Source organism: Epinephelus lanceolatus, chromosome 17 (genome assembly GCF_041903045.1).
Source record: "Epinephelus lanceolatus isolate andai-2023 chromosome 17, ASM4190304v1, whole genome shotgun sequence".
NCBI lineage: Eukaryota > Metazoa > Chordata > Actinopteri > Perciformes > Serranidae > Epinephelus > Epinephelus lanceolatus.
Window position 1 is genome coordinate 9,254,565 of NC_135750.1, and position 18,551 is coordinate 9,273,115.

Genomic DNA, 18,551 nt, shown 5'->3' on the forward strand with positions numbered 1-18,551 from the left:
AGGTGGACAGTTTATTTCTTTCTTTCTTTCTTTATTTATTTATCAGGGTTTCTAATTAGTAATGAGGAGAACAGGACCAACCCCGCTGGAGAGAATGTGACATAAAAAAGCAGCAACATTTTGTGATCTGTTTTCTCTCTGTACACTGTAACACAATTGTTAAAAATAATTGAAATAACTTTGTTACCCTCTGTTTTGCTGCTCTTCTCATGAGCCCGTTTTTTAGCTTTTACAGCCACCTCTCATGCTCATCCGCACCCTCTGGCAAAAAGCCTCTTCCTCCCTCAGTGTGGTGGGCTATTTCTTATCAAGAAATCATGGACATTTGACCATCCCTTTTGTCTCTCGGTAGAGTCATAGAGATATGTGTGCAGGCGGCACTGCTCGGCCAGTCTTCCCTTGAACTGAAAAGCACAGAAAATCTTGGTTGACTGAATTTTTACCCACTCTTCAACCAGTTGATCAGTTGATGAGGGAAAAAATCTGCACGCATTATCTACAGATGAACTTAACTTTTTGTCCACCAAAGTGTTTTTTTTTTCCTGTCTCAGGGCAAGTAAACTCTGTGTTGTTGCATGTGGAATGCCTCGAATGAAAAATATGATCTTCAGTGTAATAATATCTGAAAATAATCAGCACGCTGTAACATTTTTCCACCTGAGCTTCATGCACGAGTTGGTCTCTGAGAAATGAGAAAAATCTGACATACTGGACACTAAAGAAGTTAACTTTGTGATTAACGATGTCACATACAACATATTATTACTTACATTAAATATCTCCTTACTGCTGCATGCGAGAGAGGCTTATTATTTTTAGCCCAGAAGCTAATGTCAGCCATCCTGCCACTCCAAGGGGCTCCAGGGTGATGTATTCTTTTCAGAGGCTTATTAATCCAACCTTGAACTGCGGACTTTTGGAGACTTAGTAAAATAAATCCATTGTGATAAATATGACACTGAATGTACTCTGTGATTATTTGTCCGTTCTCCAATTAAAAATGAGGTTGAACAATGTTTAATTTTGGGTAAAATGCTGCGCTCGTCACCGTCACCAGCTGTTCAATCACAGTGGAGAATAGGTGGGACAAATGCCACAAAGACCAGCAGTCAGAGAGGACAGTTACAAATGCTGAACAACAACAGGTGCCGTTTTCAGCTGGGAAAAGAAATGCTTTAGTGGGCACACAACCTTATTAAGGTAACACCAGCGATTGACCAACCAATGGGAATTTGTTCAGACAAGAGCATATTGACCAACCAATCGACCACCCAACAGGAAGGTGACAGCCATAGACATTACTAATTGGGGTGACGCTTGAACGTGTCATATGATACAGAGAGTAGCAGCAGCAGATCTCAGCCTTGTGTGATTCAGTGCCGGAGTTGGTGTCTGGACTTGGAGACAATGAGTCATTGCACGCACCAATTTATTTTTCTATTAGGCTGGAGTCTGTCGAGGGGTTTCCTCGCTCTGTGGGAGACAATTTTTTCTCAGCAGACATTTTGACATATCACAGCAGGAAGAGCACAGGTGTAAATAATGAGATTAATGATGGTCGAATTCCATTTAGCTGCTTCAGTTTCAGGGTGCTGGTAATTGTGCATGCTGTGTCACTGTCATTGCTTACTGGGACACTTAAACTGAGCCATAGTTAATGTTGTTATTAACGCCTGTGCTTGTGCGTGTTTCTATGACGGGTCAAAATGTCGGCTGTTTCCAAATTTGCTTTCTGTTGTTGGAACAGAGCTAGAAAGTATGTAAATTTAATTTGTGCACAATTTCTCTCTGTTTAGGAACTGAGCAGTGGCACAATGCTGAGGATCTCCATCCCAGAGATAGCTACCTCAGAGCTCGGTGAGACACACAAACCAACACACATCCCACACACAGACCACACTGCGCACACACACACACACACACACACACACATCTGTAAGATGAATGCAGAAAAAAAAGACCTTTATTCACACATATATTAAAGAAGATAAGATATTGTGGCCATTGTTGGTCAGTAATGCTTTCTGTTGTTAAATGTACACTTTAAACAGACACACACACACACACACACACATGCACAGCTGAGTCAGGGCAGTTAGGTCCGGTAAATTAGGTTTAAAAGCGTCGTTACACAGTGACGTATAATCTTGATGTATTGAGGATGCCATTACAAGGCAGACGCTCACACACACACACACACACACACACACACACACAGGTACTCACGCACTGAGCATCCCACTGATAATGATTAAGCATCAGGGAAGTTTCCATGTATAGCTCTGAGAGAAAAATACACTTATTATTATCTTCAGTGATCAAATTGTTAATTTTTAACAAGGGGGATGCAATGTAGCTTTGATTTTTTTGCGTGCACACGTAATCAAATATGACAGCACAGATGTGCAAAATTAATCAAGATAAAGAAAAATGGCATGACCTATACCTGCTGCCTTTAAAAAACACAAATAACGTAGTAGTATTGCTATTGCAGTACAGACAAAAAACATTTTAAAGTATAAATAAGAGTAGTTCTGAAATAGCTGTGAAAATAAATCTTAGAGTCACTCTTATCCTATAGACATTTCCTTAGCCAGTTATAATTTCTCCTTACCTGTGAAGCCTTGGGCTGATAATTGGTGCTGCTGTCAGGTCCCTGTCCTTATACCTGCCTGATTTCTCCCTGTCCCTCTTCTATCTATTGCAATGATATAGATAATAAATGTGCAAAGCAAAATTTATAAAAACACAGTCACTTTTGTGCTCTAGATATTTTCTCTCAGCCAGTTATAATCTCTCCTGTGAAGACCCTGCATGATCATCTTTGCTGGCCTCTGGTCCACTGTCTCCTCCCTGACCCTGCTCTTTCTATTGTGGCAATAAAGATTAATAAAAATATGTGCAAAGCAATAGTGAGCACAAGTTCTTATTAAGGAGGAGTGGGTTTTTTCCTAGAATGAAACTAGCTAGCAAGCGATTTAACATAAGTAACAAAACATTAGTATTCTTGTTAACTAGCTTAACTTGATATATTGGCATCTATTAATTAGTCATCATTTAGCTAACATTATCTACATGCAACAGCATTACTCAACTTACACGGTTTGTTTGGAAGAAACTGTGCAAGGTTTTTTGCTTCTTGCTGGCTGGTTTGCTGAACATAGTTAACACAGAGGTACTGCCCAGCGGCACACCTCTCGTCTGTGTGTGCGATTGATAACAACATGACAGCGTGTGTCTGCCGCCTGGCGCTGCCTACACATGGTGTGTTTAAAGACAGCTTGGAAAAAACATGTTACCACATGTTAAAAACGAATTGAACAGTTGTAACGGCTGTAAAAAGTGCGGGGGACGGAGGGCACAGATACGGGAAGTGCGGGGGACATGTCCCCTGTGTCCCTCTCTCAAATTATGTTTGTGCCTGCACACACAGATTCTAGATTAACAAGGGGGATGGTTTTTGGTCAAGGTTAACAAGGGGGATGCTTTTTGGTCAATTTTCTAACAAAGGGGATGACATCCCCCCTCATCCCCCCTCAAATCGACCACTGATTATCTTCCTGTGGAGCTTTATGTTTTACACAGAAAAGTTTAAATTAACCCTTTAAGACGTGAATAATTATCCACTGGGGGAGTTAGTGTGGAAGGCTAATGTGTGTGCATGAGCTGATACATATTCACGTGAGAAATGTATTGTGTGGGAACCTCAGTTAATTAGCAAATTAACACACAAACTGACTGTTCCGCTGGGCAGTAAAATTCACACCTTCTCTTCAAACAGTTGTTTTAATTGATATAGATAAAAATATAGATTCCAATGACATTTACCATTTTTAAGATACAATAAACAGATTTGCAAAAAAAAAAAACACCACTATGTGAAAATACAATCTAAAGCAATTTTTAACTAAATGTATTTGTCAGTTCCCATAAAATAAAATCTAAATCTCCTCATTTAAATTCAATTACAGCTTTCTTTTAACATTTAGCATCCTGTACAAGTTGTGTAAAACACAAGTCAAACTTAATTTGACTCAGACTACAGCTTTGTAAAATGTTGTTTTATCATACTTAACATGTTGACGTGGAATAGAAAATTGCTTGTGCATTTATCTGTTGTGGAAAAGTCCATTCAGCTGGTAAAATGGACGTCTTGATGTTCTTGTAAAGGACTTGTTGCTGCATACACTTGTCAAAAAGCTATTTTCAGTCTTGTTTTATGTCTCCTTAGCAAAAACTAGCTGATGACCAAGCAATTACGGATGAATTAACATGCACTACACTGACAATATATCTTATTTTTGAGCCAGTTAAAGCTGGGGTCTGTCAGTGTAGCCTTTCTTTTGTTTAGCACTAATTTCCCTGCCTCTGTTCAGATCTCTGCTCTGACCATGAACTGCCAAGTTTCTTAATCTCCTCTTGCTTTTGTTAAAGCTCACCTTTTTTCTTTAAAGCCTCGGCATCACTAAGGTGTGTGTATGACTCTATCTGCCTCGTGTGCGTCTACCTCTGTGTCTTTGCCATGCGTTGCTCCCCATTATTTAGTAATCGATCCTACAGACGAGGCTTTCTCCCTCTAATGAAATGGCATTTATCCACCTCTTCCCTGACCTTTCCCACTCTGGATGTCCAATTAAGATAGCCTGGTGATGTTGATTAGGAATCTGATTGGTCAGAGTTGTTAGGAGACACAGTAACACTAATTACTGTTATAATGGTGGTTCTTTTTTAATTTCCTTTTTTTTTGTTTGTTGGTGTTAAGGAAAGGAGGCCCAAAAACCCCCAGAAAAAAATCTGTTTCATGAAGAAAATGTGATTTTTAAAGTTCTATTCATCCAAGACTGTCATTGGAGACACAATAATTTTCACCATTCATGTGGATTTACTAGAAATTACTTTCTTTCTCAAACCAGTTATCTGAGTTTTTCCAGGGATTCAAACCAGCAATCATTCATTCATTATCCATTACCACCTAACCCGGTACATGGTTGTGAGGAGGCTGGAGCCTATCCCAGCTGACACTGCACAAGCGGTGGGGTACAACCAGGACAGGTCACCAGACTATCACAGGGCTGACACATAGAGACAGACAACCATTCACACTCACATTCACACCTACGGGCAATTTAGAGTCACCAATTAACCTGCATGTCTTTGGACTGTGGGAGGAAGCTGGAGTATCTGGAAGAAACCCATGCTGACACAGGGAGAACTCCAAACAGAAGGATCCAAGCCGGCTAGCAGATCTGAACCCTCTTGCTGTGAGGCAACAGTGCTAACCACTTCACCACCATGCTGCCCTCCGTGCAGAAACCGGCTAGCATCTCTTTAACCTCTGGACTAGACTGGTCCTTAGAAAGTCTCATGTGACCCCAAGAAATCTTTAAAACTCAACTCTGAAAAGAATGATATCATGTTCATGGGTGATTTTGACCAAAGCTCAGAATGTAAGTGAATCTGTTTTTTAATAACTCATACCGTAGTGTAGATTTGAGGAGATTTGGAGGACAAAGTAAACACGTTTTCCTGTCATTTTAAGATTATAAATCACAGCTCAAAAATTAATCTCTAAACTCTGGAAACCACATTGTAAGGCAAGGCATGTTTAGTTATATAGCACATTTCACCAGCAAGGCATTTCAAAGCACTTAACAAAATGCAAAAGAAACACATTTTAAGAGGACATTTAAATATAATTAAAACAGACATTAAAGAGCCAGTAGTTAAAGTGCGGTGTAAGAAATGGAAAAAATGTGGGGCGACAGTAGCGTAGTGGATAGTGCCAGCACCCCATGTACAGAGGCATTGCCTTGCTGCAGCGGCTGCGGGTTCGAATCCAGCTCACGGCCCTTTGCTGCATGTCAGTCCCCACTCTCTCTCTCTGTCTCCCCTTTCACTAACTGTCCTGTCATTAAAGGCAAAAAAAAGCCCCCCAAAAAAAATCTTTAGAAATGAATAATTGTTTGATTTAATGAAAGGCAGTAGCAAATCAGTCTTGATTTAAAAGAACAGAGCTACATCAGACTTGCAGTTTCTTTGGGAGTTTGTTCCAGATAATTGGTGCATAAAAAGTGAGCGCTGTCTCTCCATGTTTAGTTTTGACTCTTGAGACAGAAAGCAGACCTGTCCCAGACGAGCTGAGAGGTGTGGATGGTTCATAATGTAGCAGAGGATCAGAAATATATTTTTTGCCCTAAAACATTCAGAGCTTTATAAACCAACAGTAGTATTTTGTATTCAACTCTCTGATGGACTGGACTGTTGTTCATAAGGTTTGTCCCTTTTCTTCTCTGGTTTATTTCAGTGAGGAAATGCCTTCAGGCGATTTGTTTCATCCTGCCCAAGGAAGCTGCCATGAAGGTTTGGAGAATTTATTAATTCTGGTAAAAGACTCCAAGGAAAAAACGCATCAGGCCACATGGATAATTCTTTAGATGCCTGTGGACAAACTTATTTATTGGTCAGTACTTAAGGAATGTGTAACCATGTGCAGAGACTCTTCACTCAGAGGATCAATGTAACCAGATGTTCTGTCTGCAATAAAATTAACCATTATCCCAAGCTTACATCACTACTTTGGTAGCCAACTGTATTCTTGTTGTTTAATTTATAATTACATACATGTAAATTGATAGGAATGTTTTCCTTTGCTGGAATAAAACAGTTTTGTGTTAATGGAGAATCTTAAGTTGGCTGATTTAATAAATTGTGAAAAAATGGTCCACATGTTGTTACACAGGTTTTGGTCAAGTGGTATAACATCTACAACGCCCCCGGTGGTCCCAGCGCACACGCAGAGTGGAACCTGTTTGTCACGTGTTTCATGACACTGATGGGCTACAACACAGAGCGTCTGGCATGGACACGAAACGTGAGTCAGCTGTAGAAGTGTTTCTAATCTATTCTTATTTGAACTTCAAGCACTCATGTGCATGTATTGACCTTGCTCTCTGTCCTCCTCCCCCTTACCGCAGCTGCATTTTGAAGTGCCTCTCTCTCCGGTGATTGCAGCCAAGAAGGCTCGTCCCTCTGATGGCGGCTCTGAAGAGGTGTGTGATGATCGTGTGATCAGTGGTCAAGTTTGTGGCACAATTAGCACCAGTGATCACCTTTGATTTATAGTTTAAGATAACTTGTAGACCTGTAATGTCAAGAATATTATATATGTGTGGGAAACAAATACTCAAAGAAACACTTGTGAAAGGTAAAGTTTCTCGATTTTAAAACTAGAGCAGGAAATGTTCTTTAATATTTCAACTGTTACATCTGGATGCTGTTGATAGATGCATAATAGGCCCAATAGCAATGACAAAGTACTTTTTTTCTGAAAGGTTTTGGCAACATCCTGGAAATCACTTTTAAGCTACTTAAAAGTTTATTGTATGTTTCTAGGTTATGAGTAAATATTAATGCCCGCTACACATTTAGAAAGAGAACCTGAAACATTTAATATAACAATAAGATAAATGAAGTATTTGTAGAGAGACTAAAACAAATGTAATGTGCCAGTCAAATGAGTCATTTCGCTTTCAGAATTTTATGTGGTTTGGTAAATCACAGCCAAAAGAAAAGATCACCTGAATGGCTTTGGACAAAGGGAAAGCCCAGCACTTTAAATAAACCCTGTTGACCCAGTGGAAAGTGTGTGTCTGAAATACATGTGTCATATAATGGAGAGAATTATAAATAAAGTAGCTTTAAAATATCCTATTTAAAGGTGGAAGGTTGTTGAGTAATCTGTGTGGAGTTCTCATCAGAGCAAAACATGACTGTCAAATGTCAATCAGCTGGAGGCTTAGGCTGTGTTGTGTAGTTGTGAGAGTGTGTGTGTGTGTGTGTGTGTGTGTGTGTGTGTTTGATCTGAGGAGCTGCATGAGCCTGATTAAACTGACGCATGCTGTTGACCCCATCAGTCTGTGACCCTGTCCAGATATGGTGATGATTTGCAGCCACCATTAATACACAAAATATACATAAAATACACTAACACACATTTATAAGATTCATTGCAATGTCTGTTTTTTCATTTGGGAAACAACAATGCACCAATTCTGAATGTTCCTATTATTTTACTCCAAAACAAGCTGCATATTTATCAATTAGGAAAGCAGCAATGTGTCCTGGAGATAATTTTGCTGCACACAAAGCTTTAAATTTACTTATTTTGTTTGTCGAACTGATATTGTACCATGGTCATTTGACTAGTTTAAAGGAAAATGGCAATTGCTGCTAGTTGTTATGGTGACAACACATGTCAATGGGGCCGTAAAGTGTACCACACTCACTAACTTGAGATACTCATGAGTTTGATGACTTAACAATAGAAATATGACGCAGTTAAATCCAGCAGTCCTCAACTCCTCTCAAGCAGCAAAGCAATGGAGATAGTGCACAAAAGACCCCTCTCCATGCTTCTTACTACTCCACTGCTTGTTTGGTTGTCACTGAGTACGCAACTTACTGCATGTCAGTTTATATTGAAGTTTATACGGACGTCAGCCCGCTACAGTGGTTGCAGTTTTTAGCAATGACAGTGGTACACGTAAAAATGGACCAGCCTTTTGTGTTGATGCGAATGAGAATGTCTACTCTCATTCTATTTCTATGATATGCTCTATACTCAAAATATTGACTGGTTAGAGAACCCACCTTTACACTGGCTTATCTCTGTCTCTACTCTCTTTAGGACTTGGACTACTTGTTGGGGTCTCATTACCACCGTCAGATGAATTCCCAGCCTGTCTGCTCCAACAATACTCTCACCACAGAAACTGTGGACTTGTCGTCTGTAAGTAACTCAGTCTTTTAACAATTCCAGGATTGCTTAAATATGCTGTAGTTGATATAATATTACTTCTAGTCTGTCTTGTGTACGTCATTCTTTGTTTTGTATCCTCACTATTTAATTTGTTCCTTGTATTTCCTTTTTCTTCTTCTTCTTCTTCTTCTTCTTCTTCTTCTTCTTCCTCTGTCCCAGGTGTCCCCTCACTCCAGTCCGTCTCTGAAGTTAGACAGTTCAGCTCCTCTCTTCCCTCACATCCCTGCTCTTTTCTACGTTCTCCATCTGCTCTATCAGGAGCTGCAGTTGGACGAGCTGCAGAGAGCAAGAGCCTCCTCACTGGTCTGTCTGCTGCAACAGCTGGCCAGGTAACCACTGCCTGTGTGTGTGTGTGTGTGTGTGTGTATTTAGTTTAGTTTATTTAGTTTATAAAAAGGGCAGCATGCACGTACATTAGTTGTTTACAAAACAAAAAGATGTTTGCACCAGATTTAGCTAAAGGCTAATTTCCATCTGTGTCTCTATTAGCTGCTACAAGGGATGTTAATAGCGTGTGGCTAGTGCAGGCTGGCTGTGAAGAGTAGAGTCTGTATTTTATGTTTATAAAGTGATGTAAGGAGGGAAATAATGCCCACACAGAACTGAGTAAGTGCAAAACTGTTGCTTTAATACATAAAGGTCACAACACAGAGAAACAACTTGAGCCTTTTATCACACCAAACAAAACCTGGCCCCCCTTCTCTCAAATACATTTAACTCTGGCCCAGAGGATAAAACATTTCATTGTTTTTAGTCAAAGCATGCATGTAATCAAGGCTCTTTAGCGACATGTACTGAGAAATAAACCTCAACAGGTCGGTAAGTGACCGCTAACACAACTGGTGGAGTGGGAGAGTGAAGTGCTCTTCAGAGTAATTGGCCTTTGTTGATTAGTATGTGGGCTGCTGTGAATTATGGTGCAAATGTTTACACTCTTTCTGCTTTATGAGGCCAACTGGTTAAGTTGAAATGATCCCAGTTGTTTTATTAGGCATTTTTCAGGAGTGATTCAGTTTTTAAAGGGCGGGTCCATCTGCGTCATTTAGGAGTTTTCAAATGGAAACGCCCACTCAGCTGTTAGCAAAAAGCAGTGACGTATGTTAGTGTGGTGAGTTATTAATAATAATAACTGAAAGGGTTAGTGTGGATTTTTTAAAGCAGGGTTGTATGAGGCACTTAACCATAGTCAGTGTAATACTTTCAATGCTTTACACTGCTGTTAGACAACCCTTTTTGACGGGGAACTGAAGCTGTTGCTGGAATTTCTCAATTAGTTTGTGTTTTTTTTGTGACTTTTAGATCCAAACTAACGTGGCGTCCACATCACTATGTTGCTTAGCTTCCAAGCTGGTCAGGGGGTTACAGCAATGTCGCTATTTTGGAGGATCAGTCACAAGGAGGCACAGTACAAAGGCGTTTTTATATGCAGCGGCGTGATCATGCAGAAATCTACATCAGGTGACGTGGAAAAAACGTTTTTAGCAGGCCTCAGGAACATATTATTTTGACACTAAAACATACAGATTGCAACCAAAATTTAAATGTTTAGATTTGACAACATTAGGAACACTACTGGGAAGCAAAAGAATGATGTAAAAACCTCAAAAAAACAGAAATTTGGGTCTGCAGTAGCTCAGTCCATAGGGACCTGGGTTGGGAACCGGAGGGTTGCCGGCCCAAGTCTCTGTCTAGGTCAGGCATTGACTGGTGGCTGGAGAGGTTCCTGCCTGCTGACAAGGCACTAAACTCCCATCTGCTCGGGGCGCCTGTCCAAGGCAGCCCCCTCGCCTGACATCTCTCCATTTAATGCATAGATCCTGTTTGTGCATGTGTGTGTATTTCAGGCCTGTGTGTATATAGCAACAGAGTGAAAAAATTGAATTAATTATTGGATATTAAGTATCTCTCCTTCTTCTCCTGCTTCTTTTTCTTCTTCTTCTTTTTAATAACAGTACCTTTAATATCACATTTAAATATTTGGGTATTATGATATTAATGGTATTGGTAATTAGTAGTAATATTTGTAAGGTTTTTAATTTTAGGTAGTAACAGAAGTGCATTTCCTGTCAGAATTTGACAGTTTTTTTCCCTCAGAACTGGAAATAGCTACAGTGCCATATACAGGCATACACAGTTCTCACATATATTTTACCATTTTATTTCCCAGTGTATAACACACACACACACACACACACACACGTGCATGCACACACTCACACACAGCTGAACATTGTGTGGGAGTCAGGTCTTAGCACCGTGATTAAAAACTATTGATTATCTGTTGTGAAGCCGGTCATGACTCACGGCTGTTAATTACTCACAGTGCGTGTTTAATTACTGCTCAAAAACAAGTTAAATGCCACAGAGACTCTATGAGAATGTGGAGACATTTTTAGATTTGATTCAATGTCCTGCAACAATTTACTATAAAAAGACCTGGTACAAAGCAGACTGAATAACCCAGCGATTAAATATTAGAAACTTTGTGATGTGTGATGTGTTCATGCATGTGGAGTTATTGTTGTACAGTTAATATATAACAACTGTTCTCTTTGTTTGCAGAGACCTCCAGTTGGAGGAGTACGTGGATCTGTACTGGAGAGACTACCCGTCATTAATTAGTGGCTTCACCGAGAGCTGTGTCATTGACCAGGGTAAGACTCATTTGATCGTCTAATAATGGTATCAAGTCAGGAAACAGACAAGACATGTTGTAGTGAAACAGAGGGCAGAGTGGCCTGCTGCTGATGAAGGCCGACTGCAGTCTACAGTGATCCTTTGTGTGTCTGGGGGTACTTGTATTATAAGTCTTAATTAGTGAATAATATGCACAGGGTTTGACTGAATAACAAGAAGACACTTAACAGGAAAGTCTTGTTCAGTGCATTTCAGTTGCTACTAGTGAAGTTCTGCCTGTAACCACTGTTTGTAAGCACCTGTCAAAAAAATCTGTGTGACAGACTTCCTCTTAATAGTATTTTAAATTAAGAAAAATAACCATTAATCTTAATAGGGCTTCCCCCGACTAAGAATTTTCCTAGTCCACCAATAGTCGTCATTTAGGTCCATTAGTCGACTAGTCACCCGCATGTTTACAATATTAATTTAATTATTAAATGATATATTTTGGTGGTTTGAGTTGAAGGTGTGAGAAAGAATAGTATCAGTAACATTGTTAACACTGTGCTACATTACAGAGAAATACAAAACCGCACTAATGAACCTTCATTAATATAGGCCTATATTTTATCTACAAGTGCACGTCACACACTGAGCGAGCCGCCTGTTAATGACGCTGTGGGCTAATGGGCATGTAGCTACTTCCATGTTTCAGATGATACGTCACGTTTGTAGTCGACCAATGAAGATGAGTTTACATATCACCTTGGGTTCGTCCTTCACCTTCTCAAAATGATCCCACACTTTGGATTTCCTGCCCGACATGTTATTAACTAGCCTGTGGAATAACCGCAGGTACCAGCCCTGGAAATTAAGTCAGACTCCTGTCTGACTGCTGAGCGTGGACACTTCCTGTGTCTGTCCTTTCAAATTAAATTCCCACATGATCCAGTCATAGGTTTTGATTTATTTTGACAAGTTGCAGCTCCTGATAGAGTTTCACTTTTTTTTTTTAAATTTATTTATTTTTTCTGTGACTAAGCGACCAATGAAATCTTGACGATTAATGACCTTTCTGGTTGGCTAACATTTGGTCAACTATCAGGGGGCAGCCCTAATCTGTACTGTTTTAAAAAATACATCTCCTTGTCTCCCTTCTCCTTACCTGTCCCTCCTCAGCTCTGATTGGTCAGATGCAGCGTCCGTCCTACTTGAGGTCAGAGCCTCCCTGTGTGCTCAGCTGGCTCAGTAGCTGTTTAAGAGGGGAGGAGCTCCCACCTTTTCCCTACCTGCCCGGCATCTGTCAGAGGACCAGACTGCTGGTTCTGGTACGACCAAAGTTTTATTTGTCATCTTGAGCAATCTCAACCTTTTTGAATGTGTGATGTGCATCATGTGACCAAAACAAAATTTGTGTCATTCATCAGAGGACATGGATAATGTAACAGAACAGATCGGCCTGACACTTCAGGGGAAAATCATATCAACTTTTAAGTTTTTAGGTCATTTTTGTGTCTTTCTTTCTTAGTTAACGGTAGAGGCAGACAGAAATCACAGGTTTAGATGACCCGGCTACAAAGATGCCAAAATCTTTTTAAAGTAGGTGATAACAGACCTAGTTTTAAACCTGTATGTCCTATCTGCTGCTCCCAAATATAATGTAATTATTCAGACATAAGACTTTCTTGCTGCTTGAGAAATATTGCCGTGAAAAAGTATATTAACACATACATATATTGTTCTTCCAAAAAATATGGAAAAATAAATATATTGTTTGTAGTCAGATCACAGCATTTAGCAAAATAAATTGCAATTATGTTACAAGAACTGATCTGATGGTGCCTAAATAGCATTGACATACAATCAATGAGCAAATTATGTCAGATGTATTTCTTTGGTTAATGTGTAGAGTAATGTAGAGTAGAGTAGTGTTAAAAGATATTTCAATGAATGACATTTTTACTATTGCATCATGCATACAACTGTGCTCGGCTTGCATGGGCTTACAAGACACCATCAGTTTATGAAAGCCAGAAACAGACCCCTGCGTATTCATTTTATATATTACAGACAAAAACATTTCCTATATTGTGCTTTAGAAATCAGAGTAAATATTAATTAAATAGTCAGTCTTTTCCTGGCTTTTGAGACAATGTTGGCAGACTTGAATACAATCAATACAAATTAAGGGTTTTGCTCTCTTAGATCATCATAATTTGTACAATAAAAAAAAGAAAATGGGATGTACGTTCCATTTCACCCAAATCACACAACTCACACAATCAGGATATTTTCATATTTGGTTACATGCCAGAGGAAGTGAAGAGTTGCAGCTGTTATAAAAAGGTTAAATCAAATTTTAATAGTGCAGTTTGCCTTTCAAAAGAGGCGATTTGACTGTCAAAAACTAAGATATATTAAATCATATTGGTGATGTCTCACTGTGTGTATTGTACTAAACTTTGAGAAGCTTTTGTCAGCCTATTAAAACTTTCATCCTGCTCCCAGGCTTTCTGATGAGTGTGTGTGATAGAGACACACAGTGAGGGTAAAGAGTTCAGCTTTGACTGAGATGCAGTCAGATAATTTATTTGTGTAGTATGTCTGTGATTCTTTTTTTGAACATAAAGAGTAATTACGCCTGAAGACGTGTACATGCATACATGCACGTGTGTGTGGTGCTGACTGATTCAACCTTCACTTATAAACAAAGGAAGGGCACTTGAAAACAAATCTTGTTTCCTGCTGCCATTATTTCTCTAGAGGATGACGGAGGCGATGACGACTGTGAGACGGACAGATTAGAGAAACATGTGGACATATAGATAGATATGTACAATGTGTACATATAGATAGATCAAATTATGCGTCATTTATCCTAACTGGCGGTATTAAAAGTTCTTATGAACAGTTAAATGTAGCATTTCCTGTTTTAAATTGCAAATCGAACTTTTCATAGTGACAAATCTGTTCAGTCAGGTAGACTTACATCCACGTGGGTCTGCAGTTGTTGTCGGTTGGTAGGAGCTCTTCCTGAGCCCCTCAGACCCCTTGTTTTCCATTTCAGCTTTGATTCTTGAACTAGATCCTTTTAGGATTCTTGAAATCTTGGCGTTTTTGAGCGAACAAGCCCGTGTTTCCGCCAGTCTTGCCAGGAACCATTGTCATCAAGGATGTGTTATCAATCGACAGCATTGCACAAAACACATCACAAGTTAACAGTAGTAGCAGAATCATACATTACACTGATCACTGCACGCTTTTTTCTGACAATTTCTCACTTGACTTTTCCATCCTCTCTTTCCAGTCTATAGAATATGACACGCCCACTGATGTCATCATGGTTTGCACTTCAGTTTAAGATAAACCTGCTGGGATTTTTTTTTTTTTTGTTCCAGCTGCGAGCCAGCTTTTTGGGCTCTTATCCAATTAGTGTTTTGTCAAAATGCTCTAAATGGTTCAAAATTAGATTTAGAAACTGGGCAGGAACCAGTACCATATTGGTGGAAAAGGGGTATCATTGCTGGCCTGGTGTATCTGACACCTTCTTCCCGACCTCCACAGGGGGAGAAAAGGGTTGTTATCACGCTGGTTGGGACCCTTAATGATTTCCTTGCCCTATTCTTGCAGTGCCTGGTGTAAATTATGATTACAATTACACCTAAAATTAGTATTAAAACAACCAGCGCCAAAGATAGGGTTTAGTTTGTGTAGAAAGATGGTGCACATCGACATCATTACGTTTGCTGCTTTTCCTTTTTTTGCCTATAGGTGGCGCAGTTTGCATTGGCCTGCAGGTCTGACCCTGCTGACAATGCACTTCTGCAAATGGATAATATTGGCTGTAACAATAACTGAGCCTAATTTTTGGGTGCTTCATATCAACCACACTGTTCTTGAAAATGAATTACTAGACAGACGGACATGGATACAAACAGTCAGTCTGTGTGTGCATTTACAGTATGTTAACATGTGCTATATGTTTGGTTGCTTGCTCTAGCTTTTGTTTTGACCCTTGCACAGTTTCTCCTTACACTATACTGGTTCATTTTGTGATGGATGTAATGTCTGCCGGGGTCTGCAGAAGGAAGAGTAATGCTATTACAGTAGAAATGGTTAATGAGCTGGCCCTCTGGTTTACCTCCCTATAATTCCAACTAGCCTCCTGGGTTAAATATTTGTTTTCTGCTCAGCCTCTCAGTATCTTCAGTCTCCCTCCGGCTGCCAGACAATTAGTTTTTACAGATTTCTTTTTCATTGTACCTGCCTTTCATGAACCCACTCTACATTTCAACGTTTTAAAGTGGACATAATAGACACATATAGACAGATAAAAGCAAATATATGTTTCATACATAAGCTGTGTGTTCTCTACAGATTAAATGTGGTGATACATATTTCTAAAGTTATTTTTATTTTTTAAAAACTGTAAACATCAATCACTGCAGATTTTAATGGAGCTTGAAAAACCTCATGTTTTAAGGTTTGTGTACAAATGATGCCGATTCTGTTTTTGCTTTCTATTGTTTATTTCTGTATCTCTTTGTCTTTGCTTGTGTGTCTCTCCTCTCAGAGTTATGCCCTCTACATCACTGGAGATGAACATGCTATTTCAACTGATGTGTCACAGTACCTGGCCAAGCTCTCTGCAGGTGTGTGTGTGTGTCTGTGACTTCCCTTCAAGAACATTTTGCTTGTCTGTGATTGCATTCTGGGACTGTGTGTGTGTCTGACTGAACCCTTTGACCTTGTTTATGTGTGTTTGTGCATGCGAACATTTATTGACAACCTGCTCTTATTACCTGCCAGTCCCATAGTTCTCTGCTTCAGGGTCCAGTAAAACAGAAGAAAGGCAGATTGCAGTGACCTCATGTATGTGTGTCACCTGATTCCCTCCATTTGTTGTGATCCGAAAACAAACAAACGAAAAAAGGAATACAGTGCTCAGCTGACAGCAGTCGCTGCAGGTGTTTGATCACCCTCTTTTCCACTGACACAGAATTAGTCATTGACTCTGTGGGCGGTGTGAAAGAATCCAGAGAGACTGCTTTGTTTTCTTTTCATTTCCAGCTCTGTGTTGACATTTTTCTGCGACGAAACAAAGCCAAACATGTCATTCAACATAAATGCAGTCCACCACTCATCATGAACAAAATGTCACTGTCGTTTTACCCATAATTTTTAGCAGCCAGTCAGTGAATGTGTTAACATGCTTTAATCCAGATGAGGATTGCACACTTTCCTTAAAGGTAGGATCTGGAGGATTTTCAAACAAAACAAAATATAGACATATACAAATGAAATCCTGCTTAATCATCACCTATGGGCTTCTACTCATGTGTGGTGGTGACTCTGTTTGCAGAGCTCCTGCCCTTTAACTGTATTTTGATGTTTTTGTGAGCTCGGACCGCTTCTGGGCGGAGATTTCCCCAGCCAATGAGAGAGCGCAGGTGCCGTGCCCGAGCGTGTCCGAGCATGCACCAGCGTGAGCCTTGCCTGAACCTCTTCTGTGAAGCCTTCTTCCGTACCTCCGGGCTCCGTACACCCGGGAGAGTTGAGCCTGATAGGAGGGGCCAAATTTGAATGTGTGTTTACAAATAGCAACTGGAAAATCCTCCAGACCCTACCTTTAAGGAGTTTTAATTAGTATGATATCACATCTCACAATCAAGAGAGCAAATGATTAAACACATTGACTTCTTTCTCCTGCTGTCTCTCTCATCCTCCACTTTCTCAGGCCAGAAGTCCTGTGCCAGTGAGCCACACTACAGAAGGTAATTCAGCTCGCAGTAATGAGAGGAAGAGCTTGAGCCTGAAGAGCTTTGCAATTTTAGTTTTGTTTTTTTTTTTTTCTTTTTTTTAGAGCAGCTACAATGACAGGATTTGTTATACATGATAACAGGTTTTTTAAAAATCATTTTAGAAGGCACGCACACATTTAAAAACTCAAACCTTATGTTAACATTCAGTTCAAACATTGCCAAGTTGTTTTTTTTAAAGAGGACCTATTATGATATTATTATTCCTTACTTTCTGCTCATATTAAATGTGGACAAAGTCTCAAATGATAAGGTTAACATATGTGAAAGTGATCCCTGTGAGCAAAAACCTCAGGCTTCAGACTGTTGTGAATACTCTCCAACTGTTTTTCTACCTTCGCGACAAGCTGATGTCAGCTCGTGACAGATTTCTTTATAGGGTCATCCGCTCCAGGCACGCTACTGCAAGTGTTCACATCACATACACTGCTACATGTAGCGACATGCTAACATCAGGGAAACCTGTAATCTTAGTTGCTGATGTTGTTAATTTCTCCCTGATTTTGCATCATATTCCTTCTGGAACATGTCCAGTTGTGAAGATTTTGGTTTAGCAGCGTTTATTACGCTATACTCTGTTACAGTCATTAACCTTGCTGTGATTACGTTGCAGAGATACAGAGTGTAGACTGACTCAGAGCAGACTGAGCTTTTTCAGGAGGAGAAAGTGTTTTTAAACATCAAAGCATGTAAACATGTTTTAGTAGAAACCCAAAATACATGTATGAACCTGTATTGTTTACTCCCTTATTAGCTATCAGTGGTCTTCTTCATTGCCTTCATTCCCTGGTGGTGCATTACTGAGTTTCTTGGTGCATTACAGCCACATGTAGATCAGTGGAATAGTGTGAAAATCCTTATCCTGAAAACTAACATTTCTTCTTAGATATATAGTGTTTATTCCATTTATTGTGCTTTTCGTTAGGTTTTGATAGTCACTTAACATTGTTGTAACTTATATTTTTGTTTATTCCAGACAGAGCAGTGTGAAGGTCCAGTTTTCCAGTGAGAGTCTGGCTGAGCGGCTGGTGGTCTGGCTCACCTCAGAAGGTAAGACAAGCACGTCTGTTTTTAGCTTTTTTGTATACAGAGCAGTGGTTTTAAAACTTTCTCTGTCATGCCCCCCTTTCAGAAGATGAAAAAGTTTGTGCGCCCCTCCCCACAATTTTTTTTAATTATCATTAACAATATTTGGAGAAACAAATAATAAGAAAAAGGATCCATGTTGAATTTCAGTGAAAAAAAGGTCAGCATGAGCAAACTCTTTGTTTATTTTCCCTAAGTAAGCAATGAAC

The 18,551-nt window shown here is 39.7% G+C and overlaps 1 protein-coding gene across 2 annotated transcripts in view; it reads left to right on the top strand.

Moving 5' to 3' along the window:
• anapc1 (anaphase promoting complex subunit 1) overlaps positions 1-18,551 on the top strand; it is a 74,552-nt gene that overhangs the window by 17,193 nt on the left and 38,808 nt on the right. For both annotated transcript variants that reach the window (XM_033613728.2, XM_033613729.2), the window contains exons 17-27: positions 1,797-1,857; positions 6,305-6,360; positions 6,740-6,871; positions 6,975-7,049; positions 8,687-8,788; positions 8,978-9,147; positions 11,381-11,472; positions 12,617-12,765; positions 16,011-16,089; positions 17,175-17,211; positions 18,233-18,306. In XM_033613728.2, the coding sequence (XP_033469619.1) occupies positions 1,797-1,857; positions 6,305-6,360; positions 6,740-6,871; positions 6,975-7,049; positions 8,687-8,788; positions 8,978-9,147; positions 11,381-11,472; positions 12,617-12,765; positions 16,011-16,089; positions 17,175-17,211; positions 18,233-18,306 (1,027 nt within the window). The remainder of the gene's footprint in view (positions 1-1,796; positions 1,858-6,304; positions 6,361-6,739; positions 6,872-6,974; positions 7,050-8,686; positions 8,789-8,977; positions 9,148-11,380; positions 11,473-12,616; positions 12,766-16,010; positions 16,090-17,174; positions 17,212-18,232; positions 18,307-18,551) is intronic.